The sequence below is a fragment of the Atractosteus spatula genome, chromosome 14 (assembly GCF_055471065.1).
Source record: "Atractosteus spatula isolate fAtrSpa1 chromosome 14, fAtrSpa1.hap1, whole genome shotgun sequence".
Taxonomy (NCBI): Eukaryota; Metazoa; Chordata; class Actinopteri; order Semionotiformes; family Lepisosteidae; genus Atractosteus; species Atractosteus spatula.
Genome location: NC_142719.1, coordinates 38,231,225 through 38,254,871, shown reverse-complemented (window position 1 = coordinate 38,254,871; position 23,647 = coordinate 38,231,225). Strand labels below are relative to the sequence as shown.

Sequence of the window (23,647 nt, the reverse complement as noted above, 5' to 3'; positions counted from 1 at the left end):
TGTGACAAATGTATGCTATTTGTGTGGGAAGAACAAAGCTTCTGCTGCTCATTGACTATGCATGTATTTTATAAATTAATTTAGTGAGTAGCTGCCTTAGTTCTGCTAAGGTTCTGATTCTACTGATGGTGCTCTTCTACTGGAAACACCTTTGAGGAGTGCCCCAGTGGGTAAAGTAGTCATTGTGCAAGATCTGATAGACACCCTATTTAAACACCCCTTGAAATTCTATTGAAAGCTGTCATTCGGCTATAATTATTAATTGAGAAGCCTAAGGTTCTCCCATTTCCATTTGCACACCTTTGTTTTTGGCAAGTCACATCGCTACATATGAATATGGTCATTTCTTTGTTTTACTACTGAAGATGCCACTATTGTTCAAAGTTCTATAATCAGGAAAGATAAGGTTACATTCTTCTTTGTGCTTTTCTCACAGGTGTACAGCCATAATTCTGGAATCCCAGAAAATCTATGCTCTATGTATCTTGGTTTGTTCAAACTATAACTAATATCTGAAGAGAAAACTGCTAAAGAATACTGTACTCGTGGACAAAACACTCTCATTTGGTTACACATAAGGTCCCTCTTTGTTATTTCAGCAGTACATTGTTATAACATAGCTATTGCCTTTCCAAAAAAGACAACAACTCACCAAATCCTGATTTGCTTTCAGATAAAATGGGCAGTCATGTCTGAAGGTGTACATTTTCCTAAAATCATTTAGCAGATTATTTTATCCAACATGACTTAGAGAGACTAGGGGATAAGCTATGGATGAATGAATGCTACAGAGACACTTACATCATTACATCAGTTTCACCCAAAAGAGCAGCACAAGGAGGTTAAGTAACGTCCTCAGGATGATATACAGTAAGTCAGCAACAGGGCCAGAACTAGGAATGCACAGAAACAAGTTTTTTACCTGAACCACTTAGCCAAATGCAAACTTGCGGACATACGTCTTCCCTATATAAGCACAAAAAACAAGAAACATAAGGCATAATTTCTATTATTAGTATTAGTGCTGCTGTTGTTTTTGTAGCTTTACACATTTTCAGCTGAGAGTCCTCCACTTTATCCTTGTTAATGTTCACTTAACCATCAAAATCAACATTACCAGTTTAATACATTTATATTTAATGTATTATATAATATTGCAAAATACATTATTTTTCCTCCACTGAATAAATATTTGGTATATTCATCTGTGGGGAAAGGATCTGCATGATTTTCAAAATCTGCATATAGAATTGGCAGTTTTTATTATATCCAACCATTTAGGAATCACCAGCTGTTTGTTCATCCACACGTGGAGCAAAAGGAAAGGCAGACAGACTTCATGTTAAAGTTTATGTTATAAGCTCTGCAGCAACATCCAGTAGATAATAAACCGACTGACGAGGTGGTGTGTCCATTACCCTCACCATAAGCCTGAATGTGCCCAGGAAGTTACAAAGGTGAAGGATTCACTAATCCCATTCATACTCCAGGTAGCACAGAGCCCATTGTGTGCCTCCACTTGGGGAATCACAGGTACAGCTAGTTGGGCCATAATCAAGGCACGAATTTGCAACTTTTAGATCTGGAAAGAGTGGAGCCACTCAGGAGCCCCAACATTGATCTGTATTCTTAAACTACTCTCTCCCTTATTGCTTTACAAAACCTTGGTACATTTAATCAACCTGCACCTTTCCCCATCCTGACTATGTTTTCAGACTCTGCTGTGCTGCAAATTGGTGAAAACGTGACCCTCCCTTGCCACACGTGCTCAGTTTGTTAATGAAATTTCTTTCCGGTATAAGCTTCCCTGAAAGACGTCTGACCATCCTATTGTCTTCTAATTCCTTTGTAAATTAATCCCCGTGGCCCTCCCCCTCCCCCTCCCCCACGCCCTCAGTCATTGTGATTTCTGGTTTCATACCGAGTGCTTGCAGCCATTCCGTCAATCAAGCTGCAAAGGGATTATTTGATGACATCTCTGCTCATTGACCCAACCGCTCTAAAAGGATACATAAAAATAACATCCTAAATCCTAAGACAGAACTGCTGTGCAGTCTCTTCATTTCGGCTTTACTCACAGTCCATGCGGCCCCCAAACGGTTTTTATTGAGAATGCCAAGTGATGTTCACTGACGACGGGTCGCAATTAACAAACAGTTAAGCTGCCTTGAGGCGTATCCAGCTGTGAACTATCAAAACCTGCTTTACCGTTGACTTCAAGAGCTGTACAGTAATTCTCAAATGTAGAAGAAATACTGACATCTTAGTAAATCCATAAACTGAGTGGAATTATCTGTATGCCAGTGTTTTGAAGGGATTAAACACCATTGACTCGTACCAAACCATTGAAAAACTTGACTGAGCAAAAACTTTAAAAGCTCTAAAACGTTGGCAGTAATATATATTATATATTTATGTTTCACTATATGTATCCTGATCTGAAGGATTACTGCCAGAACATTAAAAGTCTACAAAAGTTTTGTCAACCCCACAAAATATGTTTTCAGAATAAACAGGTACTCTTTGCAAGTCTGGACAAATTTTATGTTTGAACTCTGTGTGTACAGTATATGTTACTATAAAGGTACTAAAGAATAATATGGTACATACAAATTGGATGAACTCTTTAATAGAATTTAATAGAAATTTAGCTTTATCCTGCTTTGCAAAAATTGTATGAGACACATAGCACTGATCCTTTTTTCAGACATCAAAAAAGATTTCAATTATTCTGCACGCACATTCAATGATGGTCAGTAGACTTGTGGTGACTCTGGAAGACTATATGAAGATTCGTGGGAAGATTTAATCATCACTGGTCAATGTCATCCTGAGGTGGGGTTGATCACAGCTGAGATCACAGTCAATGTGAGTGGTTTCTTCTAGCAACTGAACCTGGAAGTTATTCCCACAGAGAAAAAAAGTCAATACAATGCTTTGTTTTTCCCTGGTTACATCCCTGAATGATAGCCCGTAAAGAAAAGAAAACACAACCCATCATTTAAAAAATAAACCTGTAGAATGTGTTCTCAGAGCACGTATTGGCTATACAGATCTTATTCATGTCTATATTGTTAAGTGTTAAATTCCACTTGTCTCCTCCTGCTAAGAATGATAGTGAAACAGGACGTGAAAATAAATGTGAAATGTGAACATACCGTGAAGGATAGGGTGTTAACATACACTGATAAAGGCATGCCTTTTGCAGCTAAAGGGCATGAACCTTCACAGTGCGCTTGACTTCATAGTCTGTTATGCAAAATGATGTTTATATCCATTTATGTCTGAAAGTATCATGGAAGTGTCTGGAAACAAGAATATAGTAAGAACCATAATTTCTGCAGCCAATTATTCATTTGCCCTTCAACTGCACAACGTGCTCTTTTCTATCAGCCTTTAACCCAGTTCTAAGTTTATACATATTTCACAAGACATGATAAAATGTACCTTATCAAAAGTACATACTTCAAATTGTGGACTGAGTCCCAATGTTTAATAGTCTAACTTCTGGAGTCTTAAGAACAAAGCTAACCAGGCTGCCAAACAAACTGTTTTTATTCTTATTCATGATCAACTAAGTCCAACCTCCTCTTATTTGTACGCAAGTTAAAAAAAGAACAACACACCAATGCACAACGGCACACATGTTCTGAATCTAGCACATTATTTTTCCCATATTTGTTAGGTTTACACCAGTGGTGCAGATCACCAGAACTGGAGGGTCACTGTCTGAGGGTTTATCTTCCAGCGCTGCACTTAATGACTGCATCAAACTAGTCAGTAATTTGACCAGTTTAACACTTCAAAGTTTTTAAAGAGCCCAAGACAATATGGTGGAGTCTGGCCCTTATGGAAGGCTGTTCTTAGTGCACCTATTTCTACATACACAACAAGCTGAAACACATAAACACATGTGATTTGAAAGACATTCAGAGTACAGTTAATACAGTTAATTAAAGTTAGGTTGCCCTACTGTATATTAGGTGTTACTTGTCAATGCTTGTAAGTTGTCCATCAGTTAAGAAAGTAATTAGTTCAATTAAGGAAACCCTGGTCTTAGAGGGCCGAAGGGGTAATTTGCTAGTTGCAAATTATTTCTAAAATACTTAATTTAACAAATCGCTTCCTTGATTGACCATGATCACATTTTTCTGTGCCTCCAGACATTGATTACTTAATCATGGGCTGCAGTTCTGCAGGCATTCATTCAAATTCAACTCTTAACAAGATTTTAAAAAATCATATATTGTTTTCACTGGAAATTAAATGATCAAGAGCTCTGTTGGGACAAAACGAACTGACTGTAGAACTATGCTAAAGAACTCTACTCAAATTTACTTTAAGGATTAATGTGAGACAGCTTACTAAAGAGGCGGTGAAATTATTTTGAAGTATAAAAATATTTCTGACAAAAACACAGATTACAAGTTCAGATCTGTCTCTCTCTTAGAATCATAAAGTAAACTATATAAAAATGTCAAGGTAACTCACACTGGGGAGCATATATGCACAAATGATCAGCTCTGTTACCACTGAGAAATGTGTTTTACCAATAAAACCTAATTTGGGTTGATAATGCTCTATGGATGCAGTAAGCATATTCCTTTAGACATCACTCAAACAACTGTTAGAGTTGAAGTGAAAGTGTTGAGCCAGGGTGAGCTAGAGCTCATAGCCCTCAATGTCCACCGAAATAGAGCTCTTTAGTATAATCCCTGTGCATTCTCATGAGGAGCCACATTCACGTGAGAAGTCAAACACCTCCTGGGGCTGTAAGGACGTAATTACTCAGGCTACATGTCGCTACCACCTGCCTCCAATTAATTGATTAATCTATTAAGTCTAAGATATCGAGACCCTGGTTATGCCACTGATTAGGTGCTCTGTCATTGAGTTACCTTCTGGCCAGGGCAGTACCTGCGGCACAAAAAACCCACTTCCTAGAAGGACATCCAGCCAGATGTCAGCCCGAGTAGTTGTCTGTCTGCCTGTCAGCACCCCGTCTGTGCAGCCTAGTCTGGATCATTAGGCAAGAACCAGATCTCCTGCCTCCTGCCCCAGCGTGGTGGCGTAGCCACTCAGTCCTGCTCAGCCCTGACAGCTGTGCTCTGCTTCAGTCTCAGATCAGCCCGTCTGCCATCACCTGTCCTGTTCGGCTATCTCCGCCTGCCTTGCCTGCCCCAGTCTACTTCTGCTATGTCTCTCAGCTCTTGGCACTCACATTGGGATCCCTCCACCTGTCAGCAAGATGCGGCTTTCTCTATCTGCTAGCTGTGTTGTAACAGAAAGGGAATGGATCTTGTCTCCAACTTTTGCAATTCACATCTGGGAGGTTCAACTGTGGTCCTGGAGGTTGTCATGGCAACGCACCCCTCAATTGGACAGGTTGACAGCTTCTCCCAGCTCCTCAGGTGTAGCTGCTTTAGAGAGATCTAGGAAACCTGCAGACACACCTAACCTCCAGGACAAGACATTGGGCCACCCTGAATTATACCAATCAAAGACTTCATGCTGTCTTCAGATTGTGCTTTGCAGGTGAACACTTTTAACATACTCTGGATTTTGCTTTTGAAAATATGAACAAGCCTGTTTAACAAAATCAATGAATGGGTTTATAAGTACGTGTACAATTAGACTAGAAATAAAATGCATTACTATGACTAAATAATAAATGAATACACATATTCAGCATGCAGAAAGTAAGGTGTCCTGAAAGGACTAACTTACAGAATTGATTGTAGCAGCATGCAATTGGTGCATTCTTCCAGTCTTCATTAAATTCTTTCATTGCCTTCGTGCCTGCCAGGGTATGATATGACAGGAGTCAAGAGGATTTAGATTCAAAGAGTGGGACCCCAGGGGCAGATTACGTGGCCAATTAAAGTGTTAAAAAAGCAATTAGCATTTCACTGGCTTGCAGGGGGGTCCTGGGAAGAAGGAGGAGGATCAGCATTGAAGCCGCTTTGATTACAACTCATTTCAAAGCCCCACTAATTGCTGACTTTGGAGAAAGAGTCAAATAAACCTATTATTGGATTGTGGTATTGTTTCACAAAAGACAAAAATCAATGACACCCAGGAACAGGTAAGCAACAGTTCAAGGTAAAATGCACAACTTCATTTTGCTTTCCCACCAGAAGAAGGCACCAAGAATTCCACAGATAAGTAGCTGGACAATTTATACAGAGCCTGTAAAAATCATGCACATTTTGTGGTGCTTTATTATCAAATAAGAGCAGACAGAAAAAGTAATGCTCATACACAATAAGAACACAACTGATCAAAACTTAGTACAGCTGAAGCTGTTGAAAAGGTGTTTATTGTGAACAATGATGGAAACTAAAACTTGAATGATTTTATAAAGTGCTGAAATATACTGTATATTGTAAAATAACAACATTCCACTTTCTATTTTTACGATAAATCAATCCCAGCTCCCTACAACCACAACAGATAGTGTTTGAAAATGTACCCATTACATTGTTGTTAAATATCTTGATGATGGAATCACCTATAATGTTTAGAAAAAAATGCAAAAAACAATTTCAAAAGCAGCAAGTTCAAGTGCTTCAATTTTAACAAAAAATGTCATACAGCCCCATAAAGCATATCCAAATAAAACTACCTCATAGACTATATTAAGATGTTTTTTCAAGCAAAATCAAATACAATAGATGTGCCTTAATGTTACCACACAAGTATTTACAACATCCAAAAGCACACCAAATCTGAACTGGATACAACATTCTTTAGTCAAGTTACTGTTCAGCTATACTATTCCCTAATGATGCACAGGTGAGGTAATGAGGCAAAACTGTTTTGTAGTAGGCAGGAAGGTTCTGCAAATGCCCAACGGAAAACACACAACCTCTAATCAGCATGTCTTTTCTTTCCTGAAGGAAATAACTTCATGCCCTGAAGGACTGATTTCCTGAAGGAACAGTCTTCATTTCCAAGAATTTTCAAGTTTTAACTTTTCAGAGTAAAATAAAAGTCAGACCTGTTTTTGAACTAGTCTTCTGACATTGCATTATGGTAATAAAATAACAAAGAGCATTGCTGAAACTGCTCCAGGAGTAAATAAATGGAATACAGTATGTGAAAATAGATCATATTATGGAATGCTAGTGCAGTTATGGTATTGTATCCTGTTGATTATGTTTATTGTGTGATTGTATGACTTCTGGTTTGTATACAAGTATTTGCTAATTTAAATGCTTGTATACAAACCAGTATACAAAGAATACTTCTTGTATTCCATTGAGAATACTCAAAATAATACTTTTATTCTGATTTTTTATACTGAATCAAAGTTACTAGTCATAAGCACTGCAATGTTTCTGCGTGACGTCTAATATTGTAATATTAGAAAATTATTTTGGGTAGACACTTCCATCATGAAAAACAGTTTGTACTCATTTAATCATGATAATGTAAATACAAGTCAAAGTAAAAATTGCTATTACAAACCTGACTGTGAGTATGTTTTACCTTACACTAGATTCTTGACACAGTGATCATCTTCTTAGGAGATGAAATACTCAATGTTCCTAAAGAACATTCTACTGTATAAGGGTCATAACCAGTATACAGTATCTTAGGGAGACTGTACATTTCCATGAGTGAATAAACTGTGGCAGACTCTTCAACTTATAATGTATTTTTACATGGTACTCCTATGTTCACAACTTAGAAAATTCTAAAAAAAGAAAAGTAAAAATCTTTATTTAAAATGAATACAAATTGTTATCACTGTAGAGAAAAATACAAAACTAACAAATTACAGAAACCAAGCGACTGTAAATATTTAGTCATTGATCTGATCTAAATTTTGTCTAAGGATCCTTCCACTAACTACAGTATATAAGTTTAGGGCTATGAATTTATCATTTCATAGTTTACTGACAACAGTCATGCTACTGTACATGCTTCTTGAATAGAAAAATATAACTAATAAATCAATTATAACAAATGTAACAAAATCAATTTTAAATTATAATAAAAAAATCTGTGCAAAAGTACATTCTTTAACCTATACTGAATTTTCTTAATTTCTTGTCATGCTATTTAACTTAAAATGGTCTATAAAAGCTGGCAATGGGTCAAAAATGTTTACACTTTTATGTCACGTCATGTTTTAATATATAGATATTTTGTGCAAAGCAGATTCAGTATCATTTCAGCATTGTTACATTGATGATTTCTGATCATTTTGCGTAGGACAAATTGATGAAAAACAGACTGATAATGAAGAAGTAATAATTATGAAACAAAGAATATGACTAGATGTGTAAACTTTCCACAGTACAGAATCCAAAAGACTCGATTACATCCAAACCTTCAATGATTTTTGGCAAACAGTTACCTTTAAATATTTTCTTCCACAAGTGCAGTAGTGGTTTGAAGATTAAGGTTAATTCCCCTTATGATACATAAATACATCTTAATCACAACTGTTTTTTTTATTTTGTTTTCCATTTAGGACAATAATTATGAGGGATGTAACTGCTGCACTAATCTAAATCTGGTGGCATACACTCAAAAGGGTACACAATGGGCAAGATGGGGCTGGCAAAGTGATCTTCCAGCCATTGACACTTAATGAACTGTTATACGTCACGTATAAAAAGAAAACAAAAGGAAATATAGCACCAACAAAACAACAGAACAGAATAAAATGAAAAAAACAATAGCTATGAAATTGTAAATGAAAGCAGACTTAATAGCTGGTCTTGGCACTAAAGACTAAAGGACATGGTGCCATTGTGAGCATGTTTTTCGGCACTCCGAATGACTATCTGCTGGATGGAGACATATGTCCCGGCTACGAAGCCTATGAAGCCGATGATGCTGATGACGACGTTCTTGGTTATAACCCAGTAGGACAGCCCTTCCCTGTGGAACGTTATGATCTCCAGCATCGGGGGGAAGATCAGAGCTAGGAAGCTGCTGCTGATGGAGCCCACGAGCGAAATCACCAGGTCCAGTTCTGGAATCAGGATGGCTAAGGCACCTAAGAAGAAGACATAAACACACAGAGAGTTATACAAATCCCAGAAGAACAGGAAATAACATACAAATGACATTGTTATGTCGAAACATCAGCGAGCAGTTAAAACTGCATGTGCACAGTATGAAAGCAATCGGAGTTGTTATCACACCCAACATGTGAAGGACCGTAATCAGCTGAAGTTTGTATCTTCAAAAGGTATGGACAAAGTCAACCCAACTGACTTCCTCAGGATCAATAGTTAAACCCAAACCACAAGTGGATACGAAGGTGAAATGCATTTAAGACTTAGAACCGGAAGCAGTTCTACACAAAGGGTTGTGGTCATTTAGAGCAAGCTGCTCAAGCACTTTAATTTGACTTCCTTCAAGAAACGGATGGATGAAATCCTCTGATCAATTTCCTACTACCAACCAAAGGAGCTGGACAGCTGAAAAGCCTCCTTTCTATTGCTTTAGTGTTCAAAAAGCAACAATTCCAGTATAAGAAGCCTTGCAAGGTAGAACATGTAAAAAATTAAATACAAAAAAAATTAAATATTAAAACAATTCCTAATAAAATAATTATTATAATAAATAAAACATACGGAAATAAAAAAGAAAATTGGCAGATCACATTTACCACTTAGAACACGCCCGATATTTTCCCCTTTTCCACAACAGCTTGTTGAAAGGGAAAGTCTGCCCACTGCTAGTGGTTGGGGACACTCTGTTGTGCCAGTCAATTAAGCCTCATTTTTATTTTGTGTGAGCGCATGTTGTTCTGATGTTTGACACTGCTGAAGAATGACTAAGCGGGTGGAGAACACTTCCTAGAGATTTCTAGTCTGGAAAGTGGGGTGTGAATTAATTATCTGCTGAGGTGATAAAAGGCATCCTGCTGTTCATTGTAAACTGACTCTAGTTTTTTTTTTCTCTGCCCAGACCTCTTGAAATAAAACCACTAACAAAAAAATCAGCTCTTTATTTACAGAGGGAAACTTAAATACCTCATCACAGGACAACAGAATTCAGTCAAGTGAAAAGGCCACAGAAAAGAGCAGGCTATTCCTTTCACATCCAGTACTGCTTTGTGTGACACTAATAAACCAAAGAGAACATCAGAAACAGACACCTGTGTTTTTTTTTTACCTCAAATGCACAAAATGTAAACATAAAAATTTAAAAGCCAACAATAGAGAAAGCAGCAGAGTCCTTTGTGAAAGAGCCAGCAGGCAGGCATCTTGGGAGGGAAAAGAAAGAAGGAGAAATGATCTGTGTTTTTAATGTTCACAGCAAGTGAACGATTCAGTGAGGGGAAAAAAAAACCTGAAGAAGGTTCCACAGCTAAAACATCGTGTTTTTCCCTGCTTCTTTTCACTCTGCAGCATGGAATGAACCTCTACTTGTGACCTACTAAAAAGCCTGATTCAGTTTGTTTAAGCAGACGAAAACATGTTTGATACCGCATGGGGAATAATCTGCAAAGAATGAATGGAACATACAGCACAGCAATCCCCCAAATCCATCCCATTGTACAGTTGCCATTTCATTTCTCAACTTATAGAAATAACGTCACAGGGTTACCGCTAAATCTTTTCTTTCTAAAAAGACACTGTTGTGTGCCTCATTTCTTGTTGTCATTTCCTCCGATAGAGTCAAGATCTGTACAAAGTTCTTTTCTTCTACTTTGATGAATGCATAAATACATACCCACTGACTACATGAAAAAAATAAAAAAAAGTAGTTCAGCAATAACAACAATAATATTTATCATAATGAGCTCTGCATACAAAAGGGTTAAACAGATAATCATGTGACCCTGTAGGAGTCGCTTATTTTGGAATTCAAAACAGATGAAAATTGGGAAATAAGACTGAGTAACAGTCTGAAGTCGCCTAATGAGAACCCATCACCTGTAGTTTCTTTTGCACTACAGAATACTCCCGACAAGAGTGAACATAGGAAATTCCTTTGTCTGTTTCTGCCTCCTGTGGTTTAATAGCTGTAGTGTTAAAATATTATTCTGCCTCAATTATATGACAGCTGTAGAGACAGCACTAAGCCGGTCTCCTGGAGTATGAAGGCTTTATTAATCTGTGATTAACTGAATTTATCCCTAAATAACACCAAGTGACACTGGTTAAACATTCACTTTTTAGGATTCATTTTTTTAAAAGGAACTTCATCTTTTCTTTCCTTCCTAAGGATAACTTTTGTCTTAGTTAAAGGGATGCAGTGAAACATGACCCCTAACATGTTGTACCAAAACGTCTCAATCAACTGAGCTCCAACAGAGCTGATATAAGTTGGTAGAGTTGGTAGAAAATACAAATGAAAAAAAGCACAAAAGTACAGAGCAGTAAACAACAAATATCAATGCACAACTTGCATTTCTGAGTCTGTTGAAGTAGAGGGACCGTTGTCTGAAATGCCATAAAATGTATAAACTTGTACAAGTCTTGTATTTTGTACATTACTGTTTTTACTTTTATACCTCTTTTTACTTTTATTAACCTAGTCTGAGAATGTTCTTAAACTGTAACTATCAACTACAACCATCAAGTTTTCTTTTGTCGATCATTAGTTTTTCAAAAATACCTGCAAAAGATTGTTTTTCTGACAGTACTGTTCCTAAAAGAACAGATCAAAGCAAACTACAATGCTATGGATCCAATTAAATTTAAAAGCAAAACACAACTGTTTCTAAATATAATCATGAAACTTAATATTGCATTAATACTTGCTTACAATCAGTTCCCTTTTAGCTTTTTACAAATGAATTCTACGTCAGCTTTTGAGTGTTTACATATGGCATTCCAGATAACTTTGTGTTACTACATAAACATTAGTATGTTTATATACTGTACATAACTAAATAACTCACCTTGCAGTGGTAGAATGGAAAAGTCTAGAATAATCATGACCTTCAGATTATCTTGAGCACCTAACTGTCCTTACAGTACTTATAATCGCATAGAAATTATTTAACTGTGACATTAGTATTTAAATACTTTACACTCACTGCCTGGTATTTTAAAATTATAGGTATTCAGCCTTCATCGACTACTTTATCGAGTCATTCCAGTCTTTGACTACTCTGTACCACCGCATATATTTATACACATCTGCAATTCACCTTCTTTGTGTGCTATTGACAACAATGTAATTAAGCCACATCTGGAAATAAAAAGTAATACGATCTTACAGTACAATAGCAGAGTGATAATGATACTTTTATTTGAGGAACGTGGAAGTTTCAAAGGTTAATATTGGAAGTGACTTGATTGATCATGTTCTGCAGAGCAATTTAATGGATTACAGGGACCCTGTATTTGGCTTTATCTCTGTGGCCCTCAGGGCTTGTTTGATAACAGAGCAATGCAGCACTGAGAAACTGGTAGAAGTGATTGGGATCTGTGAGTGTCCCCCCAAGTCTCTCAGGGATTGTCTCCTCGCCACATTGATCAATATCAGGTGTCAAGTACAGCAATCACAAAGATGGGAACGGAGCTGCACAAAGCTGCAAGACATGGTTGTCATTTCACCCAAGCAAAGGCCTCTGACTTCCTTCGATAAAGCTGGGAGTCATTAAAATACCCAGTGTCAGGGACGAAAGCAAGCTGCTTGAAAGGAGCATTCCAGGGTAGTTTCTTTTTGTTTTGAGGTGAATCAAATGCAGAGAGAAGCACAGTTTGTGAGCGTGGGTTGCCATGGAAGCACAGTGTTGGGCCCATCACATCTTTGAGCAATCCCAGCCTCAAACGGCACAGTTAAATAATCCTCAAGAACAATCACAGGTTATTCAGTCTATCAATCAACAGCTAGAAAAAGTTTGGGACTGGCACAGTTCCATTAAGTTCACAGTGAACAGTGTGCACCGGGGAATGAATGTTGCCGTTAGAGATGGTTTTGGCCTGTTTAAATGGTTCCCATTACCATCTAGTGCAGGTTTGACTTTGTCATGTACAGTATGTGTGCCACTTGAAGAAAACAGGAGAGCTAATTAACACATGGGGCAGTGTAAAACTAAAGACAGTGACAGAAAGAATAATATGCACAGTGTGGTTAGCCATGTAAAAGTGCTCCCTAGAATACATCAGTATTGGACGCTGCATGGAAGAAAACATAAGAAAAGTTACAAACTGGAGAAGAACATTTGGCTCACCTAGTTCTTCGGCAAACAGTCGTTACCTCAGTCGTAAAAGCCAGGGTAACAGTGTCAACACTAAGGGATAGTTAGTTCCTGCATCTCACAACGCTTTGTAAAAACTGCCTCCTGTTATCAGTCTTACTGGCACTGCCCTGTAGTTTCTGCTTGTGTCCTCAAATTCATTTTTAATTACAGATGCAGCCAAAGTTCGCTGTACAAACCCATTCCTGTAGGCCCAAGACTCGTCTCTGGTCACTCTACACTGGACTGATTCCAAAGTACCAAATTGTTTTTTTGCATCTTGTTGATCAAAATTGTATGTAATTTAGTTTTGCTAGAGCATTATACTATTCTAAATTAAAACGAACATCTCTTGAATTACATTTCACACTTTTGACTATATAACCTAACTTACATATAACCTGCATGTTTATTGCTTCCCTATGCTATATAGAAAATGTAAGTGATACTGTATGTCAACTTCACTTAATTTTTCAAAGCAGCTTATTTAAGCTCAGTGTTTTCCATGTTTCTTTTTGTCTTTTTCATCTTTAGTTTCCTTTGTAGCATTCAGATTCGGCTAATCCTCCTACAGTATTTCGGTATCTGCAAACTTAACTAATTTACTAACTATAGCAGGATTCTGTCCATTGATAATACCTAGGAAGAGTGGTAGTACTAACACAGATCATTGAGGTACTCCACTAATTAAATGAAATCTGTATGAGCATTTGCCCCTTAATTGAACTGTTTTCTATCCATTAACTAGTTCTCAATCTAAATTCATGCCTTATCATGCTGATTATAATTTAACCTTTTATGAGAAACTTCAGTCAAAGCTCCCTGAAAATCTAAATATACAATCTCATATACTCCGTTAGTACCGTTTCTTGTTTTTCCATAACCTTTGGAGTAACAGAGGTAATGTGTATTGGGCTGTAATTATTTTGTATTACCCCCATCTTGAGTGACTGCCGGATGTTTTTTGTGAGCAGCTGATGAATAACATGAGCTGTTTTCTTATGATCAATTTGAAGAATATCAAACCCTGGAAAGGTATCTTAAGTGCTTCTTGTAGCAATAGAAAGTCTGCCTTGTATATGCTATTATGATTTAATTTTGAGCTTTCAATCAAAAAGGAAAGGACTGCATAATCAAGCAATAAAAATGTGGTATGAGGAACAGTTTCAATAAAATAAAGGAAATTCTTACAGAAATAGGTTCAAGAGCCTCTAAGCTACCACTTGAACTGTCTAGAAACACACAAAATGACTGTGCCATAAATATATTTTAAAATTAGATTGTAAATTTCTCTTCGGCTCCTGGGGGACTGTTGGCACGTGCAAATATTTAAAGGTGAACTGCAATGCTATTTTTATATTTCAGTGATTAGAAAGAATCAGCACTGATGCGCGCATTTCAAACCACAATGAAAGTAAAATGTACACAGTATCATGTAAAACCTCCAAAAATAAATTCTTATTTTTTCTGCAGATGTTTTTTTTCTTTAACTGATATAAAGTCTTTAAAGAAAACTGTACCATCAACTTAAAAAAAAGACCATATGAATGATTTGCTACATATGGATCATCAACCATCAGTCTTACCCATGACACAAAAATATTTAATCACCAAGTGAAGACTTCTATTATCAGAAAATGAAATTTGTTTAAGCATGTATAAGAATTTTCCATGTAGAAAAGCAAAATGATCAGAAATCTACATACTTAATAAACATAGACACTCATAATTTGAGGTGTAATTTATTGATCAGCAGGCCATTTACTTGCCCTTACCATGGGAAAAATAGCATTTTATATTCACATTTAAAAATATGAACACTGAAGCTGAATAATACAACATATAGACAGAATGTGAACAACAGCCTTTTTTGTATACACAATATCCCTGAACCATTAGAAATGTCCCTGTGAAACAGTTTCTTTGTAAAATGTTTTCATAAAAAACACGGACTGCAATGAAATGCCATAGTAACCTCGTCTGATTGATTACTGTCAGATTCCTACCATTATCACAGTTTTGAATGACTGAATGGCTACAAAAATTGGTTCTGACCACACAATGACTGTGCTTTAAATACATATAAATATAATAAATAATGCTCAGGTGTGGGGAGTTTGCTGTGCTTGACAAAAGGATTATTAAATTTACAAAGGGAACAGAAAAATAGAGCAAGGCAATTTAAAAAATGGTCCATTGAAAGCATCCCACCTCCATCAAAAATATTAAGCCTGAACCAAGAGCAATGTTAATCTGGGCTAAGGAGTTCTGAATGGTCACACTCTAAAAGCTTTGACACAGATTTGAGAACCGACTTTAAACCTGCAGTCCTGAGCTATGAAGAATCAAAGAGACTTCTACCACAGTGAGGAAACAATATACTGTAGCACAGCTTTCAAGATACAGCTACTAAGCACAACAGAATGTATAAATGCACTGCAAAGTGTTTTGAGATGATTGCTTTTAAAGGCACAACATAAAGGTTTTATGGTTATGTAAAGATATCTGAAAAAACTGTGAAACATGCCACACTTTCACAATATGAGAAAGTTTTAATTACATTTAAGACCCTAAATATAAACAATACAAAAGTGAACAAATTAGCAAGTTACATATTTACTATTACTTACGATACCCTTATGTTAAAATAAGGAGTCCAAAACAACTTTTAGAGATAACAACCTAAATTACACTTTTTAAAGCAGCTGACTTTTTTCAGAAAACTTTGTTTTAACATTTAAGAAATACAGACAGCTGGCCCTTTTTTGGACCAAATGATCAAAGGAATGTTTGCCTTTATAAAATAAGCATTTGAGTAATGTAATAATGATAATAATTTGGTCCTACTTTCCCCTTCAAGTTAGACTGAACAGACTCATGTAGAAGCTAAAGGCAAAAGTGACTGTGATTAAATATACATTGGTTTGCAAGAGATGAAAGGATAGTTTTCTGCAGTACCCGTGTTTTTGGACTAAGAAAAAGTAATGACTTTCACCCTTCTCCCCCTCTTTAATTAGCCTGTATGCTGACCGTATTACATATTCAGAGTGGCACTTTCAAATATGAGAAAGAAGATTGTAGTGAATTTTATTATTTTCTTTTGATCTACGTCTACTGGTAAAATGAAAGTCATTAAATCAAGTAAGGAACTTAATAAATGAGTGGTAGAAATAACTCTAGAGTCCATATTTTCTATCATTGCTGCAAACATTTCTGACTATACTACAATTTTGTAGCGTTCCTTCAGGTGCATGCTGTACTATCAAAAGACTGTTGTTTTCCTGGCTGTAAACAGCAGTTGCAAAATATGAAAATCATAACAAAAACTGTGCACAATACTAACTTGTGTTCCATTTCCCAGCTTCATCAAATGACACAAAAAAAAATCAAAGGAAAAAAAACCTGGTTTCCTCATTTCAAAACGTGCTTTATCTTAGGCTGCAAAGCACCAATATCATCACCATCATTATAACAAACAGTGCTGAAATGCCAAGCATCGTATCTCAGCAAGAGCCATCCTATCAGAGACAGCAGGAACCTTTGATGGTAAAGATGGCTCTGAGGCAGCTGATTTGCAGCTTGAGAGTTCAGGAACTTGGGGCACATTTAGATACATGCATACACTTTACTTCAATGCCAGCCCATTTTAAAAAGACACATCAAATACGATTTTACCTGTGTAAGAGGAGGTGAAGGCGAATTAAACTTCAACAAACACATTGCAGAAATTAATTATTCCTCTTGTTATTCTCAGTATCATTGTCAGAAAATCAGAACATCTGCATTCCTTGTGATTACTTCATTCTATTTAATCACAAGTACTACATTTATTGATCCCTATTAAAGTCTCAAGTCACTTAACAAGGAATCATTATTTTAAATTATATTAAACCAATATCCATGTTCAGTTACATTTATATGTGGATATTAGCACACACTAGTACTCAACATCTGGGCTATTAGGTTTGCCATATTGAAGAAGAGTGTTATTTAGTCATGCTCAGAAGTGCTTTATTAGGATCCTTGCCTGGGCATTCTCTCTGGACAATGTCTAGCTGTGCATCTGAGGGCCTTGGAAACAAGTCTACATTTTTAGACAAAGTTCTTAAGACATTTGTGCCTATGCTGACTGTAGCAGCTCTCAGTACAAACAGGCGCTGGTGAAGAAAGGCACAAGCAGTATTAATATGACAAGTTAACAGTGTGAACAAATGAGGATATGATGTTCCTTTTCTCTGGAGATCAGGGTAAAACTGTGTGACTTTTCCACCTACACAGAGCATATAATCTGATTATTTGAAATGAAAGCTGTTCAATTGGGTGTGCCTTGTTGCTCCATCGGCTACCCTATACAGTATACCTTTGCCCAACATGTCTGACCTACAAATATCAGAGTCATTAGGTTATCTTCCTGAACTACCATCATTATTCCTTACCCTATTATTTCCCTGTTGCAAAAAAACATATTGCTGTAATATAGAGAAGAAAGTAATATAAACCCCAAGGACACGATAATGAATGTTTGCCATTTACAAAACAAGATTAATTCTGTGTTAAAATGGACAGCCAGTCAGCTTGTTTGTGTGGATTTACTTAAAACTAGTAGGAACAATATACGTCAGATACCTTTAATACACTGTTCTCAAACGGAGCTTCCATTCACTCTGTTCTCATGACATGTAATTATGTAGGCTGAATGAAGTATGTGGCCTTCATGTATTTTCAACAACAAGCTGTATTTACCTTGTGAGGAGAGTACTAATCAGCTCAAATTACTTATTTTTGTTAAAGCCAATAGTGCCCCCTCAACGCTCTGATTACCCAGTTCTAGGTGCACATTATTTTCTTTGTATTTTATACAAGATGTCAGATAATGAATCAATGACAGGCACTGGGAAAACATTTTTATAAAATTGCTATTTTTTAAATATCCAGGCAGATCAACTGCCTTACAGACAAAACTAAACACAAAATGCACAACAGCACAAAAATTGAAAGCAAGTGCACTTACAAAACTGTAATTGCAATTTTGTAATTGACTTAGAATTTCGTGACACATTATTGCATTATAAAAAGCATCATTATCACAAATAAGTAATTATGAAATCTGGAAAACTGAAGCTTATCTCTTATATAAAAGCCATCCCAGGTGCAAATACACATATATATATAATCTATGACTACATACAGTACATATCTGGAAGCAAGATTTATTACAAAAAAATAAATGCAAATACTATGACTTCTCTGAAGTAATGGACAAACGGAGGCATGATTAAAGTCGATGTGTTTCAAAAAAGTCAATAAAGGATATCATTATATAAGTATATATACTGTAATACTTGGTATTGTTGATGTTTAGTTGGCCATTTCTAAGGAAGCATCTAGGCTACTGGTGGTTCCATATGCTTTTTCTAGAGATAACAAGCAGGACTTGCTTGAAATCCCGAAATTGATATTTGTCCCATTTTTAACACATTCTAACCACACACAAGGCCTATGCAGCTGGAGATTGTGAATTGTCTCTTCTCTTAGAAAACACAAAAAGGAAAATGCCAATGGCTGCTGTGCTTTTGCGACTCTATATTTATACATGTCATTTAAGATCATCATAGTTAAATGTACCTAATTAAAATTCAGAATGAAGGCAACTGTAGACTATTGCGACATGGCCACTTAAATTCAACACAGGGTATACAATTATGAACAGCAGTTAGACCTGGGCGATAATTCGATAACGATAATTATCGCGATATAATTTTCCTCGATATAATTTTAACAAAAGTTCGATAAATGTTCGATATGTTTATGCTTTGCGCATGTGCACAAAATACTGCGCGAGTGCGCGTGCATGTTGCAGACCAGACAGCTAACAGATTTGTTTAATGTTTCTGCTGTTTGGCAAGTGTTTGTTGTGTTCTTAAAATAAAAAGTTGTTTCATTTACCAATTAACTGTCTGGTTTCTTCAACTTTCACTCAGGAGAAAAAATCTGCTTTTAAACTTGAAAGAAATAATGATTTGACATTTATTGTGATAATTATCGATATCGACTGAAATGAATTTTTTATCGTGATAATGTTTTTGGCCATATCGCCCAGCCCTAACAGCAGTATAGAATAAGTAGCAACAATTGGGGTAAAAGTCTCGGGTATTTGCTTTTCAACAAGGCTCACAGAATTTCATGTCATGGCCGAATAGATTCCAGTAATTCAAATGAAATGCCGGACATTGACAAGAAAGTAATATCTTTCTGCATGGTAACAGGAGAAAATCTTTTGGCTTATTCACATACTGTATAAGAACCAATTCAGGTCAACCAAATAAAGTGAAAGTCAACTGCAAGCTAGGAGGCCTGCAGGGAAAGTATAACAAGACATCATTTTCTCTATTCCCACTCTGCCATATTAATAATATGCCATCTGGCTGCGCATGATATCTACCACAGACAGCAGATTAGCCAGAAAAGTATTAATCCAAAGCCAATCAACTCTTCTAGAAGTTGAGAAACTGTGGAAAGATATTTAATAAAAAAAATTAAGACTCGATTCTACATAAATTCATTTGAGTTGAAGTTTAAACTATAATACACCCATCATTATTTCTTTTTATTTTCACTGTAATCCATATGACTGTTTATTTAAAGGAGTAAATAAATCATATGTGTGTTTTTTTGTTAGTAGTATTTATGCTTTCTCAAACTCTGTGAGAAAACACATTGTTAGTCAAGAATCTTCTGAATTATGATTGACCTATTATTGGGGGTTGGTTCCTTAATAACTTGTCATTCATACTTTTAGCCGTTCAGGAGAGTTGTATGTACGTAATACAAAATTTATAAAACTTTCTGTCCATTCAACATAAACATTCAAATATCATTAACAATGCCTAAAGATGCTAGTTCCTTATTCTGACAAAGTCTTAAGAGCTGCAACCCAACCCAATTTCTATATAATATACTGAGATAAATTAATATTTCAACATCAGTAGTCAGTTTGTATGAGTAAAACGAAAGTAAAACCATATTAATAACAGTATAATAAAATATACTGTTATTCATCAATATATATATAAAAAATTATTATTTTACTTTGGCCTACTTAGAAATTTTTCCTTTTTTTAAACTGTTGTCAATATTTTTTTTCAGCATGGCTCACAGATTCTGCATAAGGAAACAATGATTGAGAGGAGATAACCTTTGGAAACTGACAGCTCCTTTCTATTCTAATGTTTTATTTCATAATGTGGTATTTAACACCTGTTGTGGTTGTTAAAGGGAGACATTTAGAATACCACTGTTCTAATCACTGTAGAATCATGAAGTGTCACAAAACTAATTTTCTTGAAAATAAACTAAATATCAAATGTTGATAATTTGATGTTTTAAGGTTATTAAAATCAACTTAAAGTCAACAAGTACACTGTAATAATTTAAGAGACATTAAACACTTAATCCATCAATCTGAGAAACAAGCACTTTACTGATGTTAATTTACCAACAATAACTTATCATCTGTATAGAATCATAATTCAAGGGATGCAGTAATGTTTAATGGATACAAACAGACCACATGGCATAGTATGTTTGCTCTGAAGCATTTTAATAAAGTCAAGTTCCTCAGAAAGGATTGTTGTTTATGTAGCTGCATCACTTTCACCTTCTAGACAATGTGGGGAAACAATACAAAGGCAAACAAAATGTACAATGCACTAATTTACCTAAGAACCCTATTTAGGATTTATTTCAAGCCCTGTCATCAGTCAGTCTGTTTTCTGTTCTTCTCTACTGCCGTATATCTTTAAAAAATAGGAATAAACATGTACATGATAATAGTCATGGATTCTTTCAGCATAACTGTGTAATACATCAACAGAAGCAAATAAATCATGTGGTATCCTTTGTATTCAGGGATGCCAAATTACATTTTCTAAATCTTCTTCTTACAGAAAGTACAGAAAGACAACATAGAAAAATGCATAAAGAGTTGCAAAGATGTACTAAAAACATCAAATGCTTCTAGAAATATATACAGTTTCATGTTCAGACATATGCATATACACATACATGAATGTGTGGTTTAGATTTGGATAAACATAATGATACATAGGGTGATGCCAGGATAGGCATGCTGCAAAACCCAAATATTTTGCACCACACCCCATTCCAGCTTCATAACTATGCAAAATATATAATTCAGCACTCCTAGCTTAGGAACCACAGATACAACGATAAGAGTCACCATGAGCATTAGAGTATATATTAGCTGCTTTTACAGCCTAGAGGTGAAGGAAAATTGGGAATCAACAGCAGAACTGTGCAAATGACATGATTCAAAGTGTAACTAAAAATGACAGAGGAAAGACGGCAAAGATAAGGAGACACAAAAGAAAACTGCAAAGCTTATCTGCTGAGGGTCCTTATGGCACAGGTTACTCAGTGTGAAAGAGAGCTCTTTAGAGATACCTCTGCCAACATGAGCTTCGCCACCAAAGGAGCCATATGGTCCTCTGTAGTGGAGAGGGTCAGCACTGTCTGTGTAACCAGGAGAACCAGGACGGAGGTAATGAAAAAGTGATGGGAGCCCTGGGAGTTGAACCTAAGAACATCTGGCAGTGAAGCAGAGGCCTGAGGAGTGCCAGGACAACACGTTTCCAGGGAATACAGTATACCAGATAACAACAGAAAGTGGAAAGAAAAATAAGTTTACTGGGGCATCATCAGCCCCGTTCAATCCACGGCTCAAAACTGATAGCATCACAACAGCTTGAACAAAACTAAAATGTTGACGTGACCGCCTCAGTTGCTTCAGTAAGATATAAACCAGATATAATCAGTGTATGTCATTGTGAAATAGTAAAAATAGCATATAACATACAGTGTGCTTCCTATTCAGTACTTAATTTTTCAGCTCCGTGTTGTTTGGCACATTATAAGAAGAGGAGTAAATCGTATTGAGGCTCTTCCCCTGCCAAAGGGAAAGGCAAATGTATATTTTGGAAAGACTTAACATACGACTTAATATAAAGTACAGACATGTTTGTTCTACTAAATGATATTTTTTATGCAGTTCAAGGTGCTCAAGGGCAAACAGGATGTAAAAAAATGTAAGCAGGGAGAGAGAAAAGGCTATTATTCTTGTCACATAAAAAAATGCATGCACAATGTATCTTTTGTGGCAGCTCATCCTGGCATTACAGAAATTACACATGGTTTGGCTCCTCAGAAAATAAAAAAATAAAGATATCATTTCCATACATCAATAAATGTTTTAAAAAAAATCTATTTTTTACCTCAGTGGTTTTGGTTCTCATTATCAGGTAATTCAGAAACCAGAAGGATTACTCCTGTGCTTTTTTATATTATTCTTCTGCTTCTGCTGTGACTGGCGTCTTTTCATTACTTAACTCACTGGTTATTATTCATACAGGGGGGTGTCTTTTTAACAGCAGTGTAAGTGGACATTTACTGGCAAGAGATGGTAAACGTTTTCTTAAAATTAACAACAAAATGAACCTGTCAGAAAAACTAGAATAACATTCAAAATCAGGATCATCACTGTGTGGTTGATTAGGCGCTAACTGATATCTGGAGAACAGTGTTTACAGTTGCCATTTTTCTAGAGCAGCACTGGAGATGCATCAGCAGGACATTTAGCTTCATAAAACCTCACCCGTGGATAAATAAGGGGGTTGTTCAATCTAGTGCCTTTTCCATTTGCTCAAAGCACAACCGACTGAGAGCCAAACCTTTTTTCATAGCCATCAGCCAATTGTTGTGATTCTTATGTAATGTCAGCAGGCAGAGTTATCTATAGTATGTAAGCCTGTGAGGAGTATACAACCAGAGAAAAACAGAATACATTTAAAACGCGGCGAAAGAAAAAAACTCATGCCCTTCTCATTCTCAGTGGGACTTTAACAAAGGCAAAAGCCCTCAGTGACTGGAGCGTGATATCCCCTTTCACTCATCTGTCATGACAATGCACGGCAGACATTCTGAATCCAGATACACAAGGTTCTGTATACCCTAAGGGGAAAAAGAGTCCAAGTATCTCTACCAGTGTATAAAAACAACAAAAACAAAAGATAAGACACACCCAACTCACAAATTACTCAAATTTAACACCGTGCCTGAAGACAAGACACAAAAGAAAATTAATATTTTTATTTAAAAAAAAAAACACTTTATAACCCAAACTTAAAAAAACCCCAACAATTTTAGTGCCAAGAAAAGGTTTGTGAGTCCTCCATATAATCAGGGGTTTTCTATTCACTGATTCAATATTTATTTAGATGCAATGGTGGATGAAGCAGAAAAATCAATAATTTAGAATCTGTATATGTGAAATAATAAGTTAACAGTTTTCTTAATTAAGGGGGTTGTTCAAATCAGAAGGTTAAATAATTGGATAACAAATAAACAACGACTGTACTATATAATGATCAGAATATTTGTAAAAATTAGGTGTTCACCATACAGGTTAGG

General features: G+C 36.1%; 1 protein-coding gene across 4 annotated transcripts in view; it reads right to left on the bottom strand.

The window, feature by feature from the left end:
- Window positions 1-6,291: 6,291 nt before the first annotated feature.
- The window catches only part of slc36a1 (solute carrier family 36 member 1), a 68,359-nt gene continuing 51,003 nt past the window's right edge, over window positions 6,292-23,647 (bottom strand). For all 4 annotated transcript variants that reach the window (XM_088933092.1, XM_088933094.1, XM_088933093.1 and 1 more), the window contains one exon: window positions 6,292-9,013. In XM_088933092.1, coding sequence (XP_088789218.1) covers window positions 8,739-9,013 — 275 coding nt within the window. In that variant the 3' untranslated portion in view covers window positions 6,292-8,738. The remainder of the gene's footprint in view (window positions 9,014-23,647) is intronic.